At 41.9% G+C, this 25304-nt stretch overlaps 1 protein-coding gene across 1 annotated transcript in view; it reads left to right on the top strand.

Moving 5' to 3' along the window:
• The window catches only part of LOC309873940 (alpha-2-macroglobulin-like), a 40276-nt gene that overhangs the window by 8578 nt on the left and 6394 nt on the right, over positions 1–25304 (top strand). Inside the window, exons 6-29 of the mRNA XM_082751756.1 lie at positions 2574–2742; positions 4630–4714; positions 5421–5544; positions 6257–6371; positions 6507–6616; positions 7458–7619; positions 7929–8156; positions 9811–9874; positions 11161–11303; positions 11644–11793; positions 11991–12167; positions 12862–12961; positions 14990–15125; positions 15307–15535; positions 16681–16807; positions 17397–17518; positions 20338–20389; positions 21078–21161; positions 21289–21465; positions 21961–22045; positions 22578–22734; positions 23026–23100; positions 23827–23992; positions 24814–25037. Of these exons, the coding sequence (XP_082607882.1) occupies positions 2574–2742; positions 4630–4714; positions 5421–5544; positions 6257–6371; positions 6507–6616; positions 7458–7619; positions 7929–8156; positions 9811–9874; positions 11161–11303; positions 11644–11793; positions 11991–12167; positions 12862–12961; positions 14990–15125; positions 15307–15535; positions 16681–16807; positions 17397–17518; positions 20338–20389; positions 21078–21161; positions 21289–21465; positions 21961–22045; positions 22578–22734; positions 23026–23100; positions 23827–23992; positions 24814–25037 (3261 nt within the window). The remainder of the gene's footprint in view (positions 1–2573; positions 2743–4629; positions 4715–5420; positions 5545–6256; positions 6372–6506; positions 6617–7457; positions 7620–7928; positions 8157–9810; positions 9875–11160; positions 11304–11643; positions 11794–11990; positions 12168–12861; positions 12962–14989; positions 15126–15306; positions 15536–16680; positions 16808–17396; positions 17519–20337; positions 20390–21077; positions 21162–21288; positions 21466–21960; positions 22046–22577; positions 22735–23025; positions 23101–23826; positions 23993–24813; positions 25038–25304) is intronic.

Here is a 25304-nt window from a genome sequence, read left to right as displayed (position 1 = left end):
ATTTTATAGTTGAACCTCAGTGATAGACAAAAGTTGAGGGAAGGATGATTCTGTCAGTGAATGAGGTACCCCCTATTTCAGCTGAGTAACCAGAGGTTCCAATTACTATCAGAGACATCTTCTAGCAGAAAAATGATAGGAAGGACCCAGTGATAGACCCTGAAGTCATGACAGCAGCACAAACAGATATGAAACCAGCATTCACAATCCTCAATTTGGTTTGTGTGATCCTGAATCCTATGTAGTCAGTCCTAGTAGTGCTCCCTGTGGCTTGAGTTTCCTGTCTCCATTCTGCGCTCTCTCTCTCTAAAGCTGGGAGTGTTGCCACAACAGGGGGAGCAGAGCATGGGCTACAAACAGGCTATGTTCTTTTTTTCTACACTCCTGCCAGAGTGCTCTTATTCTCCCTTCATCTCAGCAAACAACCAGAACAGAATTGCAGAGCTGGTGGGCTACTGACAGTCTATGAATAGTGGAAGAAAACAGGGTAAGAAACTTATGGTGTGGGACAGGAGGATGAGAACATCTCAGAACTGCTTTATGCTGAGGTCTGTCTCCTGGGTGCAGTGCCCCAAAGGAACAAGTCCCCTGAATACAAGAATTTCATGAAATGAGCAAGAAGAAAGAAAGCCTATGCACAGCCTCCTGAAATCCTATATGTCTTTGTATAAAAACACTAATAATTTCATAACCATTCTTGTACCAGTACCATGAAAAGCTTCTGTTTGAAAATACCAGTAAGGCCTGGATAGCTTTCAGCTCCAGCCTGTGATGCACAGTGTTTGTCAGTATTGTTTAAACCAGCTTGTGTAGGCCTTGTCCTCCATTCCCACCAGCACCTCTCCCTTCCTTACTGCTCCTTTTCAGTCTAGCACTGCTGTTCAGCTTTCACAGACATCTGTGAGACACTCTTACAGAAAGACTGGGGCTTATAGACATAGACTGGGAAACTCACCTGGCAACAAATTCACCATTTGTTTTTCCCTAGGTTGTTGGTTGTGATTGTTTTTTGTTTGGTTGGTTGGTTGGTGTTTTTTGGTTGGTTGGTTAGGTTGGTTGTTTTTTTTTTTTTGGCCAGATCAGATCCACCACAGTTTACCACATTCTTGCATTAAATTTGGACTGGACCAAAGAAAAGGGTGGCAATACTGAAGGAAGGTGACAGCTTTAAAGTTAGCAGGGCTAAGGAAAGGAATGTTCATCATTCCATCCTTAACATAGCTAACTGATTATAGTCGACCACAAAGGCAGATATTAGGATGAGACTATTTCTGACCTGTTATTTTGACATTGCTTCTGTCATTAAAAAATAAAAAGACTTCCTGGGAAAAACACACAAACTGACATTCAGGCTTTCCCCATAAATCCATCACAGAAATGGCAACAAGATTACAAGCCCATCTGTAAACATTTTATGAATTCCTCCCGTAAGGATGCCCAAGTGGTGTTCTTCAAAATATGTGGTGAGCTTTTTTATGATGAAGAGGGTTTGGTCAGAGCCACAGACACTTCACTGATTGTGCCTTCCCTACGCCTGGGAGTGCTTCTTGGGAGCAAGGCTCTGCTGCCCTCCGACTGATGACCTCCAGCTATGACGTTGTTCACATCACATTTTTACTAAGCCCAGGGATAAAATCTCAGTGAAGTAAATGTACCCAATCAGCAGTTACTTACCTTGAGCTATCTAGAGTAAACAGGGTTTTAGTGACAGTCAAGGTACAATGCATAGAGCAAGCAGAAAATGAAAGGCTGTAAACATTAACTGTGCTGCTGAGGGGCCTAGAAAGGGTACATCAAGCTTCAATGCACCATTGCATTAGTTCAGTGACATCTCTGAGAAATTTGTGGCTGTCTTGATGAATTTGGAGCATAGCCTATTGACAGTCAATTCACAGCGAGCAATACTCAGCTGTTACAGTGATGAGGTTTCAGCCCCAGAATTAGGAATGGCCAGAGACAAGGGAGAGGTCTCAGCTGGGTGCACTTATCTGGGATGTACTTTCCCTATTCCTCTGATATTCTCCCTGTTCCTTCCCCCATGTCCCACCCTTCCACAAACTTTGGGCTCTTAAACATGTAGATTTCTCAGTCCCATATCTCATTCCTCAACAGACTATGCACTGGTTCTCAAGCAGACTCTACTCCAGGCACAGAAAAAAAACTTTGTACAAGCAAGTCAAGAAGTCTGTAATGAAACTTCCTTCCTTTCCTCTCATGCTCAATTTATTCCTGCTGTCCATCTTTCTGTTGTGTTACCTTGTCAGTCTTTCCCAGCCTCTGCGCCCCATACTTTGTAAGCATGCAAGTGTTGTTGAGCAGGAGAGAACACAAGACCTCCAGAGTTATAAACTGTCTGCTTTCTTTCATGGTAGCTATGCAGAACTGACAGGTAAGTGCTCGTGGAGTCACACATCCTCACAGATTACTGAGTAATTACAGCTAGGCATTTCCTAGCTTGGATGTATATTTCCTGAGCACTCCACTGCTCTGTCCCTGCGAGCATCCTGCACCAAACTGCCCTGTTTATGTACATAACTTACTGCCTTGTGACTTAGAGTTATTCTCACCTGCAGGATCCACAGAGGAACCGTATATACCAATGGCAAGGAGTGGAACTGGAGACCGGCCTTATAGAACTGTCCTTCCCTCTCACCTCTGACCCCATGCAAGGCTCCTACAAAATAGTCGTGCAGAAGAGCATTACCTCCCATGTGGAGCACTCCTTCAGTGTGGAGGAATATGGTAAGGAAAGAAGGGAAGGGCTGCAAGCAGGGTTGACAGAAATGTCTTTTACCATGGCCTCTCAATCCTTTGGGATTTCCTGGGAATGGCATGGAAAAGACAGGGATTCTGAATACACAGGCAATGGAGTTCAGAGGAACTACCATAGAAGCTGCCAAATACCAGAGGTGGTTGCTTAGTTTATGGCTTGTGATCTCCACCTCAAAAATTGCATCTGAACCCCCCAGTTCTGCAATTAAAACTTGTGTGTGCATTTGAGGTGGCTCTTTGCCCTGTGCTCTGTGCTGGGTCTTCCCTGGGGCTCCCCCAGCTGTATAAAACCTGGAACACCCAGCACATTGCTCAGAACTTGCAATTTCTGGAAAACACAGAGTGCAGAACCAAAGAAGACTGTATCTGAAATGCTTGGGAACTGGCTTATCTGATTTGCAGTTAGTCATTGTGGCTAGTATGAACATGGTGAATAATCTGAACACAAACCAGGTTACAGGCTCCAGCCTGCCATGGTGACAATTGGGCTGTGCCTCCTCCCACAGAGATGTCTCAGACCTCCTCCCCAAAACAAAGATGTATATGCCTTTCCTAGCTTCATGCTAAAATAGTTTTTCTTTTATTCATTCTTTAGCCTTATCCCCATGAACTTCCCCTGTTGCTACACCTGTTAACTCTGTTACACCTTAGGTAGAGTCTTTTGAGGAAATGTATCCTGGGGTTGAATCACTGAGCTGAGGAGGTGCACACCCTCCTTTGTCTTACTCTCTTGTACTGGGAAAAAAAAAAAAAAAAAAATCAAATCAAATCAAATCTCAGGTACAAAGCCTGGAAGCAGGCCATTGTATACTTCAGTGCAGTCCTGGGCTTGAGTAGCTGGGGGGGCTTAGTGTTGCAGGATACAAAACAGGAAGATGGATGTAACTTAATGAGTGGCTGAGAGAACTGGGTTTATTTAGCCTGGAGAAAAGGAAGCTCAGGGGAGACCTTATCACTCTCTACAACTACCTCAAAGGAAGTTGTAGCAAGGTGGTTGTTTTCCCAAGCAACAAGTGATAGGGCAAGAGGAAAGAGCCTCAAGTTGCACCCTGGGAGGTTTAGGTTGGATATTAAGAATTTCTACGCTGAAACAGTTGTAAAGCATTGGAACAGTTTGCCCAGGGAAGTGGTTGAATCATCATCCCTGGAAGTACTTAAAAGATGTGTAGATATGGTGCTTAGGGACATGGTTGACTTGGCAGTGCTAGATTAACAGTTGGACTTGATGAGTTTAGAGGTCTTTTCCAAACTAAATGATTCTGTGATTAATACTGAGGAGTAAAACATGCTTTTTACCTGACACTCTTTATATCAGGCCTTATTGCTGCTTAATCCACTTGAAAATGTAGAACTGATTTTCCATGGCTAGACACAGTAGAAACATATGTACATGGAGGACAGTTTCACATACTACATATCAGTGAGCCTAACAGCAGCCTGGGATCTCCAGAACAGTAAGAAGCAGCCAGAGAGTATCAATGATTTGAGCTGTTTCAAGGTGTTAAATGACACAGGTGGTGAATGTTCTGCTCCAAGACTTAGCTCAAATTATGTGTTTTGAAACATGAAACACAACATACAGCACCGGTATGTCCCTCTGAATAGGCATATGTGAGGGGTCTACACGGCTGTCTGATGACAACAGGATCTCACAAGCATGTGCTGAGGGAAGGTAGGGGCTAGAACAGTCCTTAATTCCCTTTAAACCCAAATGGTGGTGAAGTCTGTAAAAACATAGGAAAGGAGTAGCAGAGCTGTATTGAACACCACACAGAAGTGATGGTTGATATTAAGCTGATTGTTTGGGTTTCTGCGCACTCTTCATCCTTCTCATCAGACTTTCTCTCTCCCATCTAGTGCTGCCCAAGTATGAGGTCCTGGTGAAGCTGCCCAAGATGATCACTATTGAGGATAAGGAACTTCCAGTGTCTGTCTGTGGTCTGTGAGTCACAGAATTGTAGTAAATCTCTCACTCCTACTTCATTCCTCCTTTCTGCTGAGCACAGAAAGAAGACTTTGGGAAGGCTTTTCATACTATTCTAAGACATCTAGTGCAGGTTTGTTCCACCTTATCTGTTCTGAGCCTGCTACTTGGCCTTAACAGACAATGAGAAGTGGATTCTCTGTGTTCCTTAAAAGATGATGCCAAACCAAGCAGCATTTCTCTCCTCCCAGTTTACTCTACACTCTCTTTCTCATTTTACACTTCTGCAGTTAGAGATTTTCTGCCATTCCTGAACCTTGGAGATGTCAAATCAGACATCACTTAAGCAGGTTGTGCAAACCCAGTGTTGTAATTTTTAATTATTAAATTGATCCACCTGAGCCCCTGTTCAACCTTTCTGCTTCTTCATTGAACCCTCAACAGTTTGACATACAGGAATAATCCCAGCTGAAATAGTTTTATACAGACAATCTTTTCCTGCATTTCTGCAGATGTCTCCCACCTAGAACAGATTCTAATGTATGATGTAAGAATCTCACCACCAAAATGATGGAAAGATAATCACTAGCATCATTAAAATATCAGATTAGTTAGGCTTTGAGAAGAAATTTTATAAAGTCATCCACAGAAGTTCTTAAGGAGCTATGTTTGAATGTGACTCTGACTGGCATCATCCAGTATATTGTTTAACACTTTCTAATAGGTACACCTATGGGAAACCTGTCCCTGGTTTGGTGAATGTCCAAGTGTGCCGGAAATTTTCTCATTCTGGTTCACATTGTTATGGAAAAGATTCAGAAGCTGTGTGTGAAGAATTTGTCAGGCGGGTGAGTTCCAAGATTAAAATGTAGGGGTCTTCCTTATGGGTAATGGGCAATGTTGTCTAATGGAGGGCAAATTTATGACTGTTGTGAGCTGGTAGAACATCAATGATAACACTCTGTCAAGGGAAAAACAGATGTTCTAACAGAAGGATATTCTTAAGAGGTCAGTCATTGAACTGGAAACAGAAATGATGAAGAAAACCCCACAGATGAAATCCTTACCCCATTGGTCACAGGTCTCCAGTTAGCCGCTATGAGGCCCCTGGTATTGATCCCCAAACTAAGGAAAGAATCTGGGAAATAATTTTATAACTGTGGAAAGGACTGGCAGGGATCAAAGAGTGTAAAAGAGGAGGAGAAGACAAGAAAGCAGTATAGTATATGGGTCAAACAAAAGAAGAGAGAAAGGACAACAATGAAGAGAGTAAAGACAATGGAAGAAACAGGAAGAAAAACAGGGCTAAGGTAGAAGGGAAATAACAAGGAAACCACTGCATGGCTTGGAGAACTAAGTATGAAGAGCCTCACAACACAGAAAATAAGTGTGTGAAACACATGGAAATGGGCTGTAAACAAGTGCTGGTGTTGGAGACAACCCCAGAACATGAGGCTGGGATTACGTGAACAGCAGTTAAGCATGTTGGGTTTGTAATACCTATTCCTGTTTCACGAGGCACCAAATTTGTTCCAATTTTCTCTCCAACCACCTGCTTAGGCAGATGCTCGTGGGTGTGTTTCTGATGTAGTAAGGACCAAGATATTTCAGCTCCAGCGCAGCGGATATAAAATGAACATCGAGGTGCAAGGCAAGATCACAGAAGATGGCACAGGTGCGTATCATATGGAGATGGCAAAGTGATGGCACGCCACAACAGGAGGGCCTGGAAAAGATGAGGAACATAGAGTGACATGTCTATAAATGTTGCAGTTCATTAATAATCCCTCTTTACTGTGCTCTTTCTCAGGAATAGAGATGGTTGGAACAGGCTCCTGTGAAATCACATCCATCATGAGCAAAGTCAGCTTCCACCTGTTGGACTCTTATTACAGACCAGGGATCCCACTCTTTGGGATGGTAGGGAACTTCTGAGACCTTGGAAAGTGAATGGCACAGCAGACTTAGCGGTGCATAATCCCATCAATTGGAACAGCAGTGTGTTGCAGAACATAATGCAGAAGACATAGTCCACCTTCCTCTGCCTCTGCTTAGGCAGGCAAATTGGTGTCAGTCAGAGCACCCTGACAAACACATCACTGAACTTTCCAGCAGTCATACCAGTTACATAATAGAAGGCCTTCTGTTCTGACACATGAGAATAACATTAGGGAGCTGCAAGAATGGGCTATTCTACACAGGAAAGTGAGCCAGGAGTAAAAGGTGACCACAACACAGGTAGGAGTAGTGACATCATCACTAGTTGACATCAACCAGACTGGGCAGAGCAGGAGTGTTGACAGTACCTGTTTCCACCAACAGGCCAGTAGTCACCAGATAACATAAGGTGATAAGTCAGGGCTGAGCTCAGTCAAGGAATTCCAGTCAACAAGATGGGAACAGCAGGAGAAAGCTGAGTGTAGATCTAACTCCAATGTAGCCTAGTCAAAGACTGGGGCAAGGCACAAGCCTGAACTCATAGTTCCCGGACGAAGAGATGATACTAAAACCTATTGAAAAACTCAAGGCCCTGACAGATAATTTCCATGGGCCAATCAGATTGTTTTGCTGATGAAGATCTGCTACCTTAGACAACTTAGGACTCACCTGCACATTTCCACATTTCCACGTTCATCTCTTTAGCTCTTCTCCATAAGAAACACCCTGCTTGGCAAGGATGACAAGGGGAAAGGGTTTGTAGGACTTGGGAATTGTTTTCTATTTCTAGTCTAAAACCTGAAGTTTGCTTTTACTTTACTAGGTGAAGCTCGTGGATGGTACTGATGCTCCCATTGCCAATGAAACTATCAGAATTTCTGTGAATGAAGACAGTTACAAAGGCAACTACACTACAGATGAACAGGGACAATCCTGGTTTTCCATTGATACTACCACCTTCACGGAAGCCTCCCTGGAAATCCGAGTGAGTGGCAGAGACAGGGCAGAGAGATTGGGGTAAGCCTCTCTCTCTTCTTGATCAGCAGAGGAATTATCTATCCATGGGTTATCCATGATTCTATGATCAGTCTTTCTGCCAAACAGGAGATATAGCAATTCTTTTGGCAGTTCACCTCTCTTCTCTGTCTCCTGTGCATGTTCTTCTATGTCTATCTCCCTTTAACTTCATCTAAGAATGGGAAAGATAGAACATAACCAGATTTTTCCCATGCATATTTATGTGATCTGTTACCTGGTTTTGGTCAGCTGTGAACTTTTTATTCTCCTTTATCAGGCTGAACATAAACCTGAACTGAACTGTTATGACAGCGACTGGATCACGCCTTCATATGAGCATGCTTTGCATAGCATAAGTCGGTTTTACTCCCCCAGTAACAGCTTCCTCAAAATTGAGCCCAAGCCTGAGACATTAAGTTGTGGCTTCCCCACAGAGGTCCATGTGCACTATGTCTTCACACCAGATGTTATTGGAGAGCAGAGGAAAATTGTCATTTACTATTTGGTAAGAATTGTTCCTGGTTACTTTAATCCGTGGCCACAGAGAGCGCTGTGGCACTACTTTCCATACAGCAACCACAGCACTGCTATGCAATTAGTCCTTATTCAGTAATGATAAAGGGAGTTTGAAACTGAAAAAGTGTGGTTTGTGACCATGGGATTTAAACATATTTCCATAGTGTTTCCCATGTTGTCTTCTGTGTGCAGACATGGTTATGTTGCCCATGTTTGATAAAGAACAGAAGAGGGTCAAAATGTTGATGTAGAGACTATTGTCTTTGGTGCAGCCAACACTCCCATTTAATAATACTCTACTACTAGTGTACCCTGTTCCAAATTCTGGTTCATATATAGTCACAGCTCAGAAACCAGCATCCTACAAGAAGATGAAAGATGAGCTAGAAACCTGCCTCATACTCAGTTCTTTGGGAGACACCTGACCACAGAAACTAGAGCAAGACCTCTATCTACAGTACCAGTACCTGATAAGCTTAGAGCTGTGTTCGTAAATCAGGCAATGATTGAAATTTTGGGATCCCAAAGCAACTGGAACAGACTATACCATGCTGGAATTAACCATGATTTGAATCGTTCTTGGGGGGCAGAGAAGAGAAGCTAACTGAGCTGTGACTGAACAATGATCTATCACTTTTGTTTGGGGGAAGAGAAAGAATCAGATGACTATTCAAATAGAATTTCTTTCCCCCTAAATTTGTTTTCCTGGTTATCCCATTTAATGATGCTAGAATTAAATACAAGACAGAGTACCTTTGCAGAGCTAGAAAACATAAGTGGAACAGACACTTCTGTTCTGATGGATAATAAAGGACATTTAGGAGGAGTTAGACTGAGATTACAAGAAAATAGGAAACTATGGTAGACATGTCTGTGTGCTTATTTTCAAGACTGCTAACCATAAATTGAGCACAAGATTCCTGTTTATCCTAGTGGCTTAGTAAAGCAGATCTTAAGTATATACATGCAGCAGGTAAGAAAACGGTGAGGAAACTTACATTTTTGTAGGTGTGTTTCCCACACCTTGAAATTAAAATATAGTACTGTGGAATAGATATACTGCATGGAGGACAAGATTATACAGTAATTGTATAAAGAACATTTTTGGCTGTGAAAAAGGAAACTATTTCTAGAGATAAGGAAATCACAGCTAGCATTCAGGCTGTTGCTTCAAACCTGACTTCAGATACTTTATTCAAATACTTTTTTACAGCCAGTGTTCTTCTATTCAAACTCTATGTGAGTTATAATAATAATCCTGATTCAATCTTTCTCCATCCTTTTTCACAAAGCAAGTGAGAGTGGAGTGAGGAGAACCTTTGATCATCAATCTGTTCCAAAATGTTAGAAATGTGCATGTGACCCCCCAAACTTATGTGTATTCAGAGGTAAAGTGCATTTGAACCTGATACAGTGTGTACAGAAGGTGGAACTGATGAGGAAACACTAGTCCTTCTAGGAAGGCACGTTTCTGGCTCCAAAGACCTAGTAAATTCCAGTTTAGTATTTGCTTAGTATCTTCTTGGTTTTGCTCACAGTTGGCAGTGCTATTCACACACCCTACAGCTAACCCAATGAACATTCATTCTTCTTCCTTTTGTCATGAGTAACAACAATTATAGGAGTGTTTCTCTGTCACATAGGTGATGGCCAAGGGAAGCATTATGTTAGCAGACACTCATGATCTGACTGTGAATCCTGGAGATGGTGAGCAGAACTATGTATTTTTAGCATGTCTGATGAGATGGTGGGCAGGAGGACTTAGAGAAATTATTGCAATTCAAGCATTCAAGAAAAATTGAATTACATTTTGAAAATTAATTCCTTTTAGATTAAATGGTTTGAGTCAGTTTTGTTTGGTCCGAATTCTGTCTGTTGCTGTACGTTCTTACTTTCTGTACTTTTTTCATAGAAAATATATAGAATGTTTTGATTATTTTTTCCTTGAACCAGTGCTTTCCACTGACCTCCATCACCAATTCTGACTGTGGGTACTTGCCAGTATTTTAAGACCCATGTGTACAGTGAGCAGGAAAAAGATTGTCTCCCTTTCTTTCTCTCTCTCACTTTTCTTCATTTTTGGGGTGTTACTTCTTCCTCATAAGCATGCAAGCTATATATATATAGGTATATATATTTATGTATAGCTTGCATGCTTATATATATATATTATATATATGTATATATTCTAACCAATCTTTTTTTTTTGTATATATACAATGTTCAAAGATTACATAATTGAATGAGACTGACTATCATGCATCTTTAAAAGTCTTTGGACAAGAAGACCAGGAAAATCATTTTAGAAGCCCATGAGAAGGAGTATGCAGTATGTGAAAGTAAAAGTTCTTACATGCTGCGTGAAATGATGTTGGGGGTATGACTGAAAGTTCTGCTACCTCACTAGTTGTAGTGATTAAACTAATACCTTGGTTCATATCAAAAGATATATATCAAAAGATTTTCTATCACCTTCATCCAAATTGTGACAAAAAGCTCAGGTCAAGCTAGAATGTGGCATTTCCTACTACAGTTGGAGTGACAGTTTGGTGTTTCAGGTAAATAAATACTAGCTTTGGAGTTATTTTGAGGAGTTATTTTTTCAGTTATTCTGCAACCTTGGCTGCTGCCACCTATTACAGCAGTCCCTTATTTCCATGTCTTTTCCCTCATCTGTTTTTTTTGTTTTTTTTTTTTGTAAACTGCAGATCTTAGAGCTTGAGGAAGAAAAAGGTTGGGAACAGCAGGAGGTGATTCCAGGTGTTAGCTGGGGAGAATCTAGAGGACATGTTGAGGCCCACTAAACATCTCATTTGGCTATTACATGATCACTGTTTGAATGCAGGTGTCTTCAGCAATAGGCATAGACATCAGTCATGCATCAGTACTCCTGCCCCTGTTAACTAAAATGTTCAGCATGAGTGAACTTGACTTCTTTATCTGAAGAAGGCAGAACTTCTTGTATATAGCTTAGCATTTCTTCTCTCTGGTAGCTTACGGGATATTTCGGTTGACCTTTCCTGTTGAGGCGACCATTGCTCCCAAGGCACAGATGCTCGTGTATACCACTTTACCCAGCGGGGAAGTCATCGCCAGTTCAGCGGATTTCCAGGTTGAAAGTTGCCTCCCCAATAAAGTGAGTAAGTCAGGTTTTATGTAACCCATGTTTGCTTCATGGCCAGTAGTTCCATTATTAGTTCCAGAATGGAGGCAGAATTCACATGGAATGGTCTGATCAGATGTTGGCTGAGGATTAGTGACTGAATAAGTTACAAAGCCATAACTATAAAAGTGGAGGAAGACAGAATAAGAAAAAGAATCACTGCTCATTATAAACCACACTAGTCAAAGCTGAATATGTTAGAAGAGCTGTAGAGCACTAGCAGAACTCAGTTCACAAGGCTAGATACTTCAGTATAATAGTATGTAACTGCATCCAGCAAAGTTGCTGCTTTAACCTACTTTTGGGGTTGCAGGTCAGCTTGAGTTTTATTCCCAAGGAGGGTCTTCCTGCCTCCAACACACGTCTGCAACTCCATAGCTCACCAAAGTCCCTGTGTGCTATCCGTGCCGTGGACAAAAGTGTTCTCCTCATGAAGCCTGAAGATGAGCTCTCTCACAGATCTGTAAGTCTTGGCTGTTTCTGGTAATGAACAATACAAGAATCAACTAGGATGGACATAAAGCCATATATTTTTATAGCTGCATTCACTATACCTGTTTTTATAGAAGCTGTCTTTTATCACTTGATCATTAGGTAGTGTCTGTGTCCCCATGAGTACCAACCTGCCACATTTTTCCCTGGTTGTTTGCATTTTCCCAGTTGTATGATCTTCTCCCAGAAGAAATGAAGGAAATCCAGGGCTACAGCTTCAAGGACTACTATTTGGAAGATGACAATGTAAACCCCTGTTTGTCGCTTGACAACATATTATTAAATGGATTTGTCTACGTACCCATTTCTCCTGATGGCAAAGGTGATGCCTATGACATTCTCAAAGTAAGCACCAGCCTTTCATTTTTATTAGTTACTCCTTTTTGGAATACAGTATCATCTCCTCCTCTTCCCTGTCCTGAAGGTCTTTTTGAATGAACTTTGGTGTGAGCTTGCTATGCTGTGTATGCAAGACATACACAGGCCCAGGCCCTGCATCTATGTAGCCTATTGCTCATACCTAAGCGCTTCTCCAAGCCATTAAAACTTTGACAGGTCTCTTCAATGCCAGGACAAAAACCTGTGAATAGGCTCAAATAAGGAAGCAGTACTGAGAAATGACCCCTGGTGCCATAATACTAGAAACCCTTTCCGTAGTCGTGCATGTTGTCTCCCTGTCTGCTGTAGTTAGTGGTTTAATAAAGTGACAGTTACTTTGATAACCCTCAAACATACCTGCACCCATCTACAGAGTCATGCACAAGACTTTTTAGATAGGTACTCTCAATCCTTTCACACATCATTTTCAGTCACATGTCCCCACGGTAGACCTTGACTTTCTGCCTAATCATGCCAGCATTTAGCTTTAGGATGAGTATGTCATGACAAGGCCTCAACATCTGGGTTGAACCAATCTATCGAGTATTTATATATAAACCTTTGCTATTCTGCTCAGTTCCAGACATAAGTATATCTATTCTTGACATAGTAAAAATAGTATAATTTCAAAAGTTGATTGTACTTTCTTTTTGTTTAACAGCTGTTGGGCTTAAAAGTTTTCACTAGCAGCAAGATCCATAAGCCTGAAATCTGCCGGCGTTACAGAGAACACATGATGGAAAGGAATTACATGGTTTCTGGTAAGAAGGCCTGCTTCACTCTACCTCGACACAACTACCTAAAATTTTGCATCGTGCTTCTTTCTTCTCATCTCCTTCTTTGAATATTAATTAGAATCACAGAATCATAGAATATCCTGAGTTGGAAGGGACCAACAAGGATCATGAAGTCCAATTCCAGGGTCCACTCAGGACCACCCTATGCCTGGGAGTGTTGTCCAAACGCTTCTTGAACTCCAGCAGGCTCAGTACTGTGACAACTTCCCTTGGAAGCCTGTCCCAGTGCCCAAGCACCCTCTGGGTGCAGAACTTTTTCCTAACATCCATACTGACCCTCTCCTGTCACAGCTCCATGCTGTTCCAACAGGTTGTGTCGCTGTCCCCAGAGAGCAGAGATCAGCACCTACTCCTATACTCCCCTCACGAGGAAGCTGTAGGTCTCCTTGGGGTCTCCCCTCAGTCTACCTTTCTCCAGGATGAACAATCCAAGTGACCTCAGTCACTCCTAATGTGTCTTGCCCTCTAGACCCTTCTTGTTTTTTAGCCCTCCTTTGGCTATTCTCTAACAGTTTGATATCCTTCTTATACTTTGGTGCTCAAAACTGCACACAGTACTCAAGCTGAGGCAGCACTAGCACAGAGCAGACAAGTTGATTCTGCTCTCAGATATGCCAACCTACATCAGGATCATTTCCTTCAGGATACAGTCCTGAGATATGAAACTGATACAGCTCTCTGTGCTTATCTCCAGCTAGTCAGGTATGCCTAGTTAAAACTGTGTGTTCTCAGTGAATCACATGCCAGGCCTGCAGCAGAGATTCTGTAGACACTAAGACCATCTACCTTCGGATGGACTGCCAGCATAAAGTATAAGCTTTGTTCCTCCATCAAAAAAGGCCCATCTATAGAAACCTTAAAAAAAAAGGACAGTCTCTACTTCTAGGTAGGTACATTTCAGCAATAACTAGGGGAACAACAATGGCAAAAGTGGACCAAGATAAATGAAAAGGTGGTATGAATCTGTGGGTTTATGTTTTAACTCTGGGGGCTGAAAAGCTTCATTCTATTCCCAGTTCTTCCATTCACGTGATTGTAAACGTCTGGGTAGGTCACTTTGCTGCTGCAGTGACTGTGAAGATAGAAAAAAGATTTTATTTTTTTTTCTAAATAGCTCTGAGATTAGAAAGGCTATATAAAACATTCTCACCTACACCACTTCCTATCACCGACTTTTAGTGGTACAATATTAAAGTTACTATTAAAAACAATAGTCTTTGGTCAGGTGAAATTTTCTAGCCTTCTAGTTAAAGCATATCAAGTCTTTAGTTTGGGAATGCCAGATCTGTCTTCAGAGCACAGCATGAGACAGCTGGCTGCTTTGAGAAGACGGAAAGTCTTCTGAGACTGATAGAAAGTGTTTTGTAAGGCACAGCACTATGCAACACTGTGAGGAAGAGTTCCCTTTCTCCGGAACTACTTATTTGCTAGTGGCCATACATGCAAAGATACATATTCAGCTCAAAAGAATCTTAGATGGAGAAAGGGAGGGATAAATGTGGCTGCTGTTTCTGGCCATGTATAAACATAATCATTTTTTCAACAAAACTTAATAAATTATATGAAACAAATATCTAGAGGCAGTGAATTCCACATTTGACTTCTCTATTGCAATAGAAACGTACACTTGGTAGCCTCATAAGTTAGCTCCTGGATTTGCTGGCAGTGGAGGAAGAATGATCAACCCCACCCAATCTCTGTAAGAGCAGTAGCTTTAGGAAACATGAAATATTGAGATGACAACAGAGCAATACATTTGTTTTCAGTGGACAGTCTATATGAGGTTAAGAATGTAGTGCAAGGATCACTGTGATCTGTTACAAATAGAGACAGCTCAAAGTTTGAGTCTGTGAGGCTGGCCGTAATCAAGTTTTCTAAGCTGTTATTTAAATTTTAAAATTTTAGCTAAGAATAACCACTAAATGGAAGCAAAGTATCCTCCTTGGTTAGAAATGAGTTTGATATGTCTTTTTCTTTCTTCCTTTCCTTGAGCGGATTTAGGCAGTTCAATGCAACCTTATTATGATTCAGACTATGAAATGATGGAAGAGATGGATGCTGGCCATCCTGTGGAGACCATCCGGAAATACTTCCCTGAGACATGGATCTGGGACATAGTTTCAGTGAAGTAAGTGTTTATGGGAATGTAGAGTGTGGTCACTGGGGCAAAACCTCAGAAGATAGTTAAGCTTTAATGAAAGTGTCAACATTTTGGTGAGAGGGGTCTTTCTAGTAGATAGAGGGATTTTTCAAGGCCACTAAGCATAGATCAAAATACGACTGAAATCTTTCTCTCTGTCTCTTGCCAGCTCTGAAGGAAATGCTGAACTAGATGTGACCATCCCTGACACCATCACTGAGTGGAAAGCCAATGCGTTCTGCACTTCATCAGACACAGGCTTTGGCCTATCCCCAACAGTGTCTCTCAGAGCCTTCCAGCCCTTCTTTGTAGAGCTCACCCTGCCTTACTCTGTAGTGCGTGGTGAGGCCTTCACACTGAAAGCCACCATTTTCAACTACCTAACAGCCTGCATCAGGGTAAGAGATATTCACTACTTTGCTCAATCTGACAGCTTCGGAAAAACTACAATGGGCTATTTATAACATAGTTTCCCAAGCCAGCTGACTGATCCCTGATTATAATTTCATATGGGTGTATGTATGTAGGAATTCTTGATGGATTTCATGAAGGAGGAATAAGTTTTTCCAGCAAAGTTTTGAAAGCTATGTTCGATTCAGAATCTAAAGCTCTGCTAATGAGGCCTCTGGCCTTGACATCCTATAATTATTTTACTGTTCTATACAAACAAGGAACTTGTTATAAGTTATCTTTAGACCATTTAGACTTATAGACCACATAGACTTCATATCCATAAGGTCATCTGTAGACCACAGTGTCATTGCCTACCGATATGGAAAATCCAGGCTCACAAGAGTGGATACACTTTTTTAGCCTTTAGTCTCACCTCATGATTCTGTGATCTCACAAAGTATCATGCCACATTTGCTGGAATATGCTTCCTCTAATTGACTGCATCTAACCTTAAGACACTGAGCAGAACTGTATAGCTTTAGTATTCTTATCTGCATTCTTTCACCATCAAAGGAGACAAGAGAATTTGAGAGGTGATTCTAATGAAATCTCAATCACTTTTGCTTGGTGTTTCACAAACACTGATGTATATTCTGAAAGGAAGCTGAAACAAGGAGGAATACTGATCCAGTCATTCAAATGCTGTATCATTTCCCTGTCTTTCCTGTTTTGTTTGCTATTTTCAGGTTCCTTATTCCACTCTCCCTTGTTACCTTACTAGCTTTCACACTGCTGGAGTTTTACCTCTTCACCTAATTAATTGTGATGGGGGATCTTTAACTCATGGTTTCATTCATAGACATTGCTTTGTCTTTATTCACATAATTGATAAATGCTCTCCATTTTCCTTGAATCAGTTTCCTTTCTAAAGAGTAATACATGTTGTGTTCTCCACATTTATCTCACCAATCTCTTAAAATTTTACTCACCTCAGTCTTTTTCCATTTTATTACCCAGTTCTTGCACTGCCATATCCATGAAGTTCTCAGTCCCACAGTATAACCAGGTCCATGCCCATGCCCATGTACTCCAGTAACTTCAGCTTCTCTGTAATTCCAACCTTCTTGACACTTCTCTGTATAAATGGCAGGTCAGCGTGTCTCTAGCTAAATCTACTCATTTCCTGGCTGCTCCAGTAGAGAAGGAGGAAGAATCCTACTGCATCTGCCTGAATGAAAGGAAAACTGTGGCTTGGGCAGTAACACCAAAATCTCTAGGTAAGAGGCTGGACTACATGGAAATACTAGAATAAGATATCTGTGGATAGCATCAGATCTTTGGTGTGAGGAACTAGGACCCCAAACTTGTCTGGAAGTAACTTATCTGTGCTAGAAGTGGGAAGTCCAGCTCTGAGGCTGAGACACAATATTAGGATGCAGGTCCTAAACAGACTTTCTAAGGATTGTGGCCTTTTCTCAAAATTTGAATAGAAATCACAAATTCCCTTAACACTTGCAAAATGCTTAGACATTCCTGTTGTGGAGCTATGAAGTATCTTAATGTGTCTGGGTCTGAAATATTTAATTCAGAGCTAGCTTTCTCTGAGTAATCCCCAATCAAGACTGTTTGATTTAGAAGACCTGCCCCTCCACTGCTCTTCTTGCTGACTGATTAGCACCTGCTTGGGTGGCCATCACAAAAGAGGTGGTCTAGAAGGCTGCAGCTGGATCAAGATAAAACACTGGCACATATTTAGCTCTTCTCCTGGAAAATCTCTGTAACACAGCTGAGAGTGCCCAGCACAAACACAAACCCCCATTTCCCTTGTGCTGCCCGGCAGGACTGGCTGACCCCTGTTTCCTCCAGGGCAGGTGGAGTTCTCAGTGAGCGCTGAGGCCCTGCAAAACCAGCAGCCCTGCGGGAACGCCATAGTGGAGACCCCTGAGAAAGGACGGAAGGACACAGTCATCAGACAGCTGCTGGTGGAGGTATGGGGGATGTTGAGTTAGGTGGCAGAGAAGAGTAACAATAATTTCACGCTACATAGTAACAGTTGCTGCATGATAAAGATCTTTAAGTCGTGATAGCAGAAATAATGGCTCTTATTCTGCATGCTTCATTAAACTAAGAGCTGATAAATCTCATACAGGCCAACAAATCCTATAACTCATAAAAGCAGTGTGTTACATTACATAAACAGGAAACATAAGCAAACATGGCAGGTTCATCCCAGAGATATCATCTGGGAGAAAAATGAGAACTCCTTGGTGTTGCCTGTAATAAGTCACAGGGAGAGGCTACAAATGGAAGCTTTGCCAGAAAACTTATGTGTCTCCTCCAGGACATGGCCAGTACTCTAGATCATGAAACAGTTGCCATGATCTACATGTATTTCCAAAAAAAAAAAATGCCATCACTGTTTTGAAATGTTTTTATTATACTTTTAAGAATGTTCAAACCAGTATGAACTGACTTTTTTTTTTCATTCTTTTCTACATTTTTTTCTTAGACACTATTTTACAATGATTAAACCACAGTTTTTATGATAAATAGGCAGTCATAAAATTTATCCACAGTATTAAGACTCCCTGTGATATTAATGGCAAACAAATAATACTAGCTTTTTGCATAGTGAGTTCTATACTATATCATGTCACAACATTGTCACTCCTATACATGAAAGGAAAGAAATAATCTTACTTAAGAAAATTTAGTCAAGACATCGCAACTCCTCCATAAATTGTAGATATTCCAATTTTCAGTTAGGCAGATCTAGGATTCATATAATATATAACTTCAGAAAATGTTTTTCTGACCTGTATGTAATGATGGAACAACAGTCCTATTTTTGTCTGTTTTGTTTTATTTTTTAATTTTGCTTATTTACAAATGAATGTGATTGTACAGTGCATTTCATGTATCAGGGCACAAAGAACTATTGAACATTTCAGGAAAAAAAATGCAATTTCATACATGCCTTCAGGAAAAAGAGTAATTACTTTGTTCTTTGAAGATACTAGAAGATAATTGCTTCTGAATTTTAAAAGAGTCTTTTCTCCCAGATGGTGGGGAAGTGAAAATAACTGAATAAGCATTAAAATAACTTCTGTTGGGTTGTCTAAGAGATTACTGGTATCACTCTGTTATTGTAATGAAGTAATTAATCTACCCCATCTAGCCCTGAGTGGATAGAATCAGAGATTAGCATCCAACAATTAATTAGCAGGGGTGGATACAGTGCAACTTGCTTGGGGTGGAGCTTCATTGTCCCAAACACATGGATGTCAATATTCCCTGCAGCAGGTCATGGGACTCTAGGGAGAGCAAAGGGAGATGACCAGAGTCCATGGGGCATTCTCTTGCCCTCAGGAAACCAATCCTTGATGAAAGCTAATTGGGATACAGGATGTTTTTTGTTTTCACCCAATAATTGCATAGCTGGAAATGAAAATCTTTTGAATAATTAGTTTTGTATATTTTAATTTCCTGTTGAAATGTTCAAAATCAAACAAAACAATGGAACTCATTTAGTTGCATTTCAGGGTGGTACACTGAAACAAACACTAGGCACCTTTGCAAACAAGCATTTAGCTTGGTTGTAGTTTATCCTAATGCTTTCTCTCTTTTTATTGGATTTTGAATTTTCCCCAAACTTTTAATCTTTCTCCATCTCTTTTATATTGAAGAATGAGAGACAACATGTTTTAACTGTGTGAGAATGTCAGGGTAATACCATTTTTTACATACTGGAAAAAAAAAATCTTTTGGCAAAAGCTGGAAACCAGTAATGAAGGAATGGCAAGTCCCCTGTTTGGAGGATAAAAAAATGTTGAGGGGGTCTTACTACATTAAACTCTGAAAAAAAAATTCTAGTAAAGATTTGATTCCTTAGTTTTATGCAGAATCTTCTAGATCACCTCAACAGAAAATATGTCTTCTTTTCTGACTTTTCTGAAAAACGGGGCTAGAATTTTCTGAAATAGAGGAACAGAAGTTACCCTCATTAAATGTAGTCAAAAATCACCAGTTGAATGGCGTATATTTAAATTTTGTTTTTTCTAATATGTAACTTGTGGGAACATTGGAGTGCTTTAGTTATCACCTGTCAAAACTCTTGCATGAATATCCTGTAGTGTCACAATCAGCTGTAAACAGTCTGAAATGTTCCGCTAGGCTGGACTAAGGAACATACCTGTGTTACAGATGACAAAAGTCATCTACCTGGACTTCTGTAAGGCTTTTGACACAGTCTCTCATTCATGGCCTTTCAGTACTTAAAGAGTTCTTATAAAAAGGATGGAGAGGGACTCTTTGCTCATGTATCTATGACAGGACATCGGGGAGTGGTTTTAAACTGAAAGAGGGGAGATTTAGATTGGATGTCAGGAAGAAATTCCTTACTCAGAGGGTGGTGAGGCACTGGAACAGGTTGCCCACAGAGGGTGTGGATGCCTCACCTCTGGAGGTGTTCAAGGCCAGGCTGGATGGGGCCCTGGCAAACCTGATCTAGGGGGTGGCATCCCTGCCTATAGCCTGGGGGGTTTGGAACTAGATTATCTTTAAGGTCCCTTCTAACCCAACCCATTCTATGATTCTATGATTCTATCATCAGTTTTGTGTACAGAGGAATGTCTTTGTAAGCAACTTCTAAAGGCTTTGCATTACGATGAAGTAATTACTACAGGAGAATTTGCAAGTTTTTTGTTTTCTTTTTAGTGTCCCTTTTAGTTTCTCTATTGATCATTCTTTTGTTTCTTTTTCTGTCTGTTTCTCACTTTTTTCTTTCTTTCTTCCCTCTTCCCCAAAGCCAGAAGGGATGGAGGTGGAAACTACATATAACTCTGTGATCTGTGCATCTGGTAAGAGCTTATTTCTTTCTAGGACTTTTTTTTTTTTCTTTTTTTTTTTTCCATGAAGAAAAGACTAAGACATAAAGAGAAAATGAGGCTTAAAAATTATAAGGATCTAATGAAACTGAATAAGCTACATGGATGTCCAACTGGTAGTGAAATTAATTCTTCCTAAACAGCTGTGATTGTAATAGCTTCTGCAATTGCAGAGCCAGAAGCATAGCTCTTAGGAAGTAAGGCTGCCTAGGTCCCTGTGGGGACAGAATATCTGGTATTTATTAGGGTTATCTCTAATGTCTTTAATTCTATGTAAGTAAAATCACAAACTGAACTCTGCCAGGCCTGCCACCAAAGCAGGAGAGGCCAGAAAAATAGGCTAGAAAGTGTATTTTCCAAACCAGGCCTGCTGATAGTGCAATGTAGAAATCCATAACATTTTGTGTGTGAGAGTATTGCAGGCCTAATGGAAAATGTGCAGGATAGGAGGATTCCACAACAAAAATGCAGATGAATGGATTTGTTGAAGGCAGGAAACCCTTGTGCAGTGAATGGTATCTCAACCCATTAGCTGATACGCATACATGTAGACGTAATCAGGAAGCCTAACCAAACTGATCTGGTTGTTGTTCTTATTGTTTTTGTTTGTTTGTTTGTTTGTTTTCTGTTTTGTTTTGTTTTTGTTTTTGTTTTTCCCCAGAAAAGTCTATGTCAGAGACAGTTGCTCTAGTTCTCCCAGAGAATGTGGTGGATGGTTCAGCCAGAGCATATTTCTCAGTGCTAGGTAAGTGAAGTACTCTCAGTGTCACATGCTGTTTTAAAACACTGCCATGTTTTTTTCAACCTGTGCATAGTTGACCTCTGAGCCCTGAATTATGCTAATGTGCCCTTGAAAATCTCTCATTACCCAGGTGACATTATGGGCACTTCCATGCAGAACCTGCACCAGCTCCTTCAGATGCCATTTGGCTGTGGAGAACAGAACATGGTCCTGTTTGCACCCAACATCTATGTCCTGGACTATCTGAACAAGACAGGGCAGTTGAGTGAGGAGATCAAATCCAAGGCCATTGGATACTTAGTGAGCGGTGAGCTGGGACATGGCTTCTCTGTTAACTCCTTTCCTTGGCATAAGGATAAGGACACTTTACCACTGGCATGTATGATCTGTGGGAGGTTTTCCTAGTGCATTCTCTGGAAGGGAACATGATACTGTAGTAGGTTGAGTGCATTTAACACAGTACCTACAAGAAAGAATTCCGTACTCAGGTAGAGGTGCAGGGTGAGAGAGGACAGCGTCCAAACAGGAACATAGAAAAAGTCCAGAACTGGCAATAAAATAACTCTTTTCTATAATAAAAGGGTTTTATGAAATATATAAATCAGTCTGTAACCAGTAACCTTGGCAGCTGCTTATACTGAATCTCAGGCCCCAAAAAGTCTTTAGAACTGAGATTTCAGAAGTGTTCTTCACCTTTGACTGGGCCTGATTTTTTACAGCCAGAACAATTTCTACTACATTTCATTTGTATGACTCCTTGAAAAGTACTGAGACAACAAAAATATTCTGCTCTCCATTTCAGGGTATCAAAGGCAATTGAACTATAAACACTGGGATGGTTCTTATAGCACCTTTGGGCCCCAATTTGGGCAGGCTGGGAATACCTGGTAAGACTTCAGTAGTACTGGCTTTGTATTTCTGCTCTTCATCCCCTCCCTTTTCTCAGTGTCCTCTTGTGCTTGGTCATTGTGAAAGCTGAAATGGAGGTGTAAGTGAAAGGATAATCATGACATCATAAATAATCATGTGGGATAATGGAACAAGGAAGGATGCTAAGGGAGATCCCCTTTAGGTTTGTAATGCTGCACTGATAGCTATTTACCTCCCCAATACCCTGGTTCAGCTCAAGTAAGGATGACCCTCAGGATGCCCAAGCAAGTTCTTCTTAACAGATGCTGATGAATCCCTAGAATGCAATTGCCCACCTACCCACAGTCCTCATGTCTGTGAATGGCAGTTACCTTTAGCACTGGTCCCTGTCTCAACAAATTGCTAAGCTAGTTTGCAGTTTCCAACCAGCCCACGTAACCAAGTTTTGGAGCTTCTACTGCTTTCTTCCGGAACAGTGATATCTGCATGGGCCCCATCACCAGTGATGGATACAGGGCTGGTTGTCTCAGTTCCCTTTGTTGCTTTCAGGCTCACAGCCTTTGTCCTCAAGTCCTTTGCCCAGGCCCGGCCATACATCTTCATATATGAGAAGCACATCCAGGATGCTTTGATCTGGCTCACTCAAAAGCAGAAGGAGAATGGTTGCTTCCACAGTTCTGGGACGCTCCTGAATAATGCCATGAAGGTAATATATCTGCCTGTTTGGCTCCATATCAGCTTTGTGAGGCTGGAAGTTGACTGTAAGTCAGCCTGGGACTAAAAGAGATATATCAGCACTTGGGGATTGGGAAGGAGGGGGAATCTATGTATATGAACTATTAAAAAAGCAGGAAGAAACCAATGGCAACTTCTGAAGGACTTAACGATAAGTAGGAGGCTAGGAAGAATTTGTCCTTGCATGATGTAGATAGCGTAGCACAGGGAGAAGTCAGTGGTGCTCTGTGGGAATGACATCTACTTTTGTGTTTCCCTGCAGGGTGGAGTGGACAATGAGGTCTCACTGACAGCCTACATCACTATTGCATTGCTGGAGATTCCTCTGCCTGTAACTGTATGTATCACCTGAGTCACTATTGGTAGTAATTTACCCTACTAGGCCCCCACAGATTATCAAGCCCCTTTACCTTTTAAAGAGGAAATACTGTCTGAATATTCTTTCTTTTCAAGCCCAGACTGGAATAACATTTCCTCCAGTCTCCTCCTTTGTCCAATCCTGTCTCCCACATAAACATTTCATTTAATCTTTTTCTAAGTTCTTTTGTGAAGGATCTTGCTTTTGCTCACTTAAAAGAGTACACCATGGATTAACGGTGAGTTAAATAATATTTAAATCCCAGAAATGACACGGATAGGATTTCTACATCCAAAAAATTCTCCTTTTCTGTTGAAATTGTACATTCCTACCAGAACACTAGTAAGAGCATACTGTGTTGGCACAACACCCCATGCAATCAGTCAGGCAATGAATACTTTCCTAGGCAGAAGGATTAGAGCCCTACTTCCCACTTTTAAAATCAAACTGGAAAAGAAACACCGTAACATGATGTATTAGAAAAGAGAAGGTACTAAATAAGGAACAGCCTCTGGCTGTCCACTTGTTACCTGGGGTAGAAGACATGGAGGGGAAGGAATACATGATGGTACAATCTCCATCAGACAGAGCAGTGGGGTTTTTCAGGGGTCCGTGTGTACAATGGACCTACTCTTCCTGTTTTCCTATGATAGAATTCAATGGGAGAGAGCTTGTTGCCCAGCCTCACTGTCTCCCTCTCCACAGCACTCCGTGGTGCGTAATGCTCTCTTCTGCCTGGAAACGGCAGCAAATGCAGAAGAAAACCACGTGTACACCAAGGCACTGCTGGCGTACGCCTTTACTCTGGCAGGAATGGAGGAGAAAAGGAAGGCAATGCTTGGCTTGCTTGAAAAGGAAGCAGTGAAAAAGGGTGAGTGTTCCTGATCGGACATTGCTTTCTTCCAGCCCACAAATCTTACCATTTCCCTTGAAAAAACGGCTTTTGTTGGTGGTGCAGTGGGTGCAGGAAATGGCTTGTGTGGGTGGGGAAAAGTGTAGAGAGAGGAAACACTTGTGCAAGGTAGTTGCATTTTTGACAGCTCCCTCTCAGTGTCCAGTCCCACTTCTCTGCTCTGAGGGCAGACACAGAACATAGAATGGAGGATGATAAACCAGGGAAGAGAGAGATGTGCTGAGACAGAAGACGAACATACGGGTCATTTCAGAGGCCCTAGCGTAAGCTCCGTGTCTTGCAGGAAACCGCATAAAGACTCAGAAGTGTTCTGGTAAAGTCAGCCTGGGCAGTCAGTTTGCCCAAGCGTTGTCTGTCACGGTGCTGAAGGAAGCGCCACCAGCACCTTCTGCCTTCTGCACCTGCGGGTGGCTCTCAAGCCCTGCTCCTCACGGAGCTTGTTACTTGCCCCACCCGGGCATCTCTGCTCAAACTGGGACAGTGTCCCAGCCCGGTGCTCCGTGTAGATCTCTGGCTCCATGAGGTGTTCAAGCCTTTAAATGCCTCCATGAGCATGGAGTTTAAGTGCAAGCGGTATCCTGGTGCAAAGACAGGACCTCAGCACTCCTAGACTAGTTGTAACCGTGCAACGAGTGAGGTGCTATTTCTCTGCTCCTGTTTCACCCTGTGGTTGCATGCTGGGGGCTCTGTCCTCACCGCAGCACCAACAGGGCCAGTAACTCCTTTGCAAATAAGTGTTCCCTGTTGTCTTCTTTGCCCACTCCCTGCCCCCTGTGAAGATGGATCTGTTCACTGGCAGCGGCCTGGGAAAGAGATGGTGGCTGATCTCCCCTACTATCGCTACCGAGCTCCCTCTGCTGAAGTGGAGATGACGGCCTATGTGCTCCTCGCTCACCTCACCACACAGCCGGCGCCTTCCCAGGATGAGCTGTCGTTCGCATCTCTTATTGCAAAGTGGATCAGCAGTCAGCAGAATCCCAATGGAGGCTTCTCCTCCACCCAGGTGAGCAACTCCCCTCCCGTGAGCTCACACGTCAATGTCAGGAGAGTGTCAGTGTGTCAGAGAGCAAGGTAGGAGCACGGTAAGGTTTGCCCCGGCAGGAACTGTACCCCTGCAGTTAGCCCTGTAGCGTCTGCCGCAGCTACCGAGTTCCCAAAAGGCTGCAGGCCAATATATATGCCAAGTAGAACCAATGGGAGTGACTGATATTCGGATTCATGTCCTGGCTTTCTTGACGCAGAGGGACAGAATGGCAGTGGCATGAGTGAC

Source organism: Aythya marila (genome assembly GCF_965140915.1).
Source record: "Aythya marila genome assembly, chromosome: 1".
In the NCBI taxonomy this organism is placed as follows: domain Eukaryota; kingdom Metazoa; phylum Chordata; class Aves; order Anseriformes; family Anatidae; genus Aythya; species Aythya marila.
This window is presented reverse-complemented; position numbering and strand designations above follow the sequence as displayed.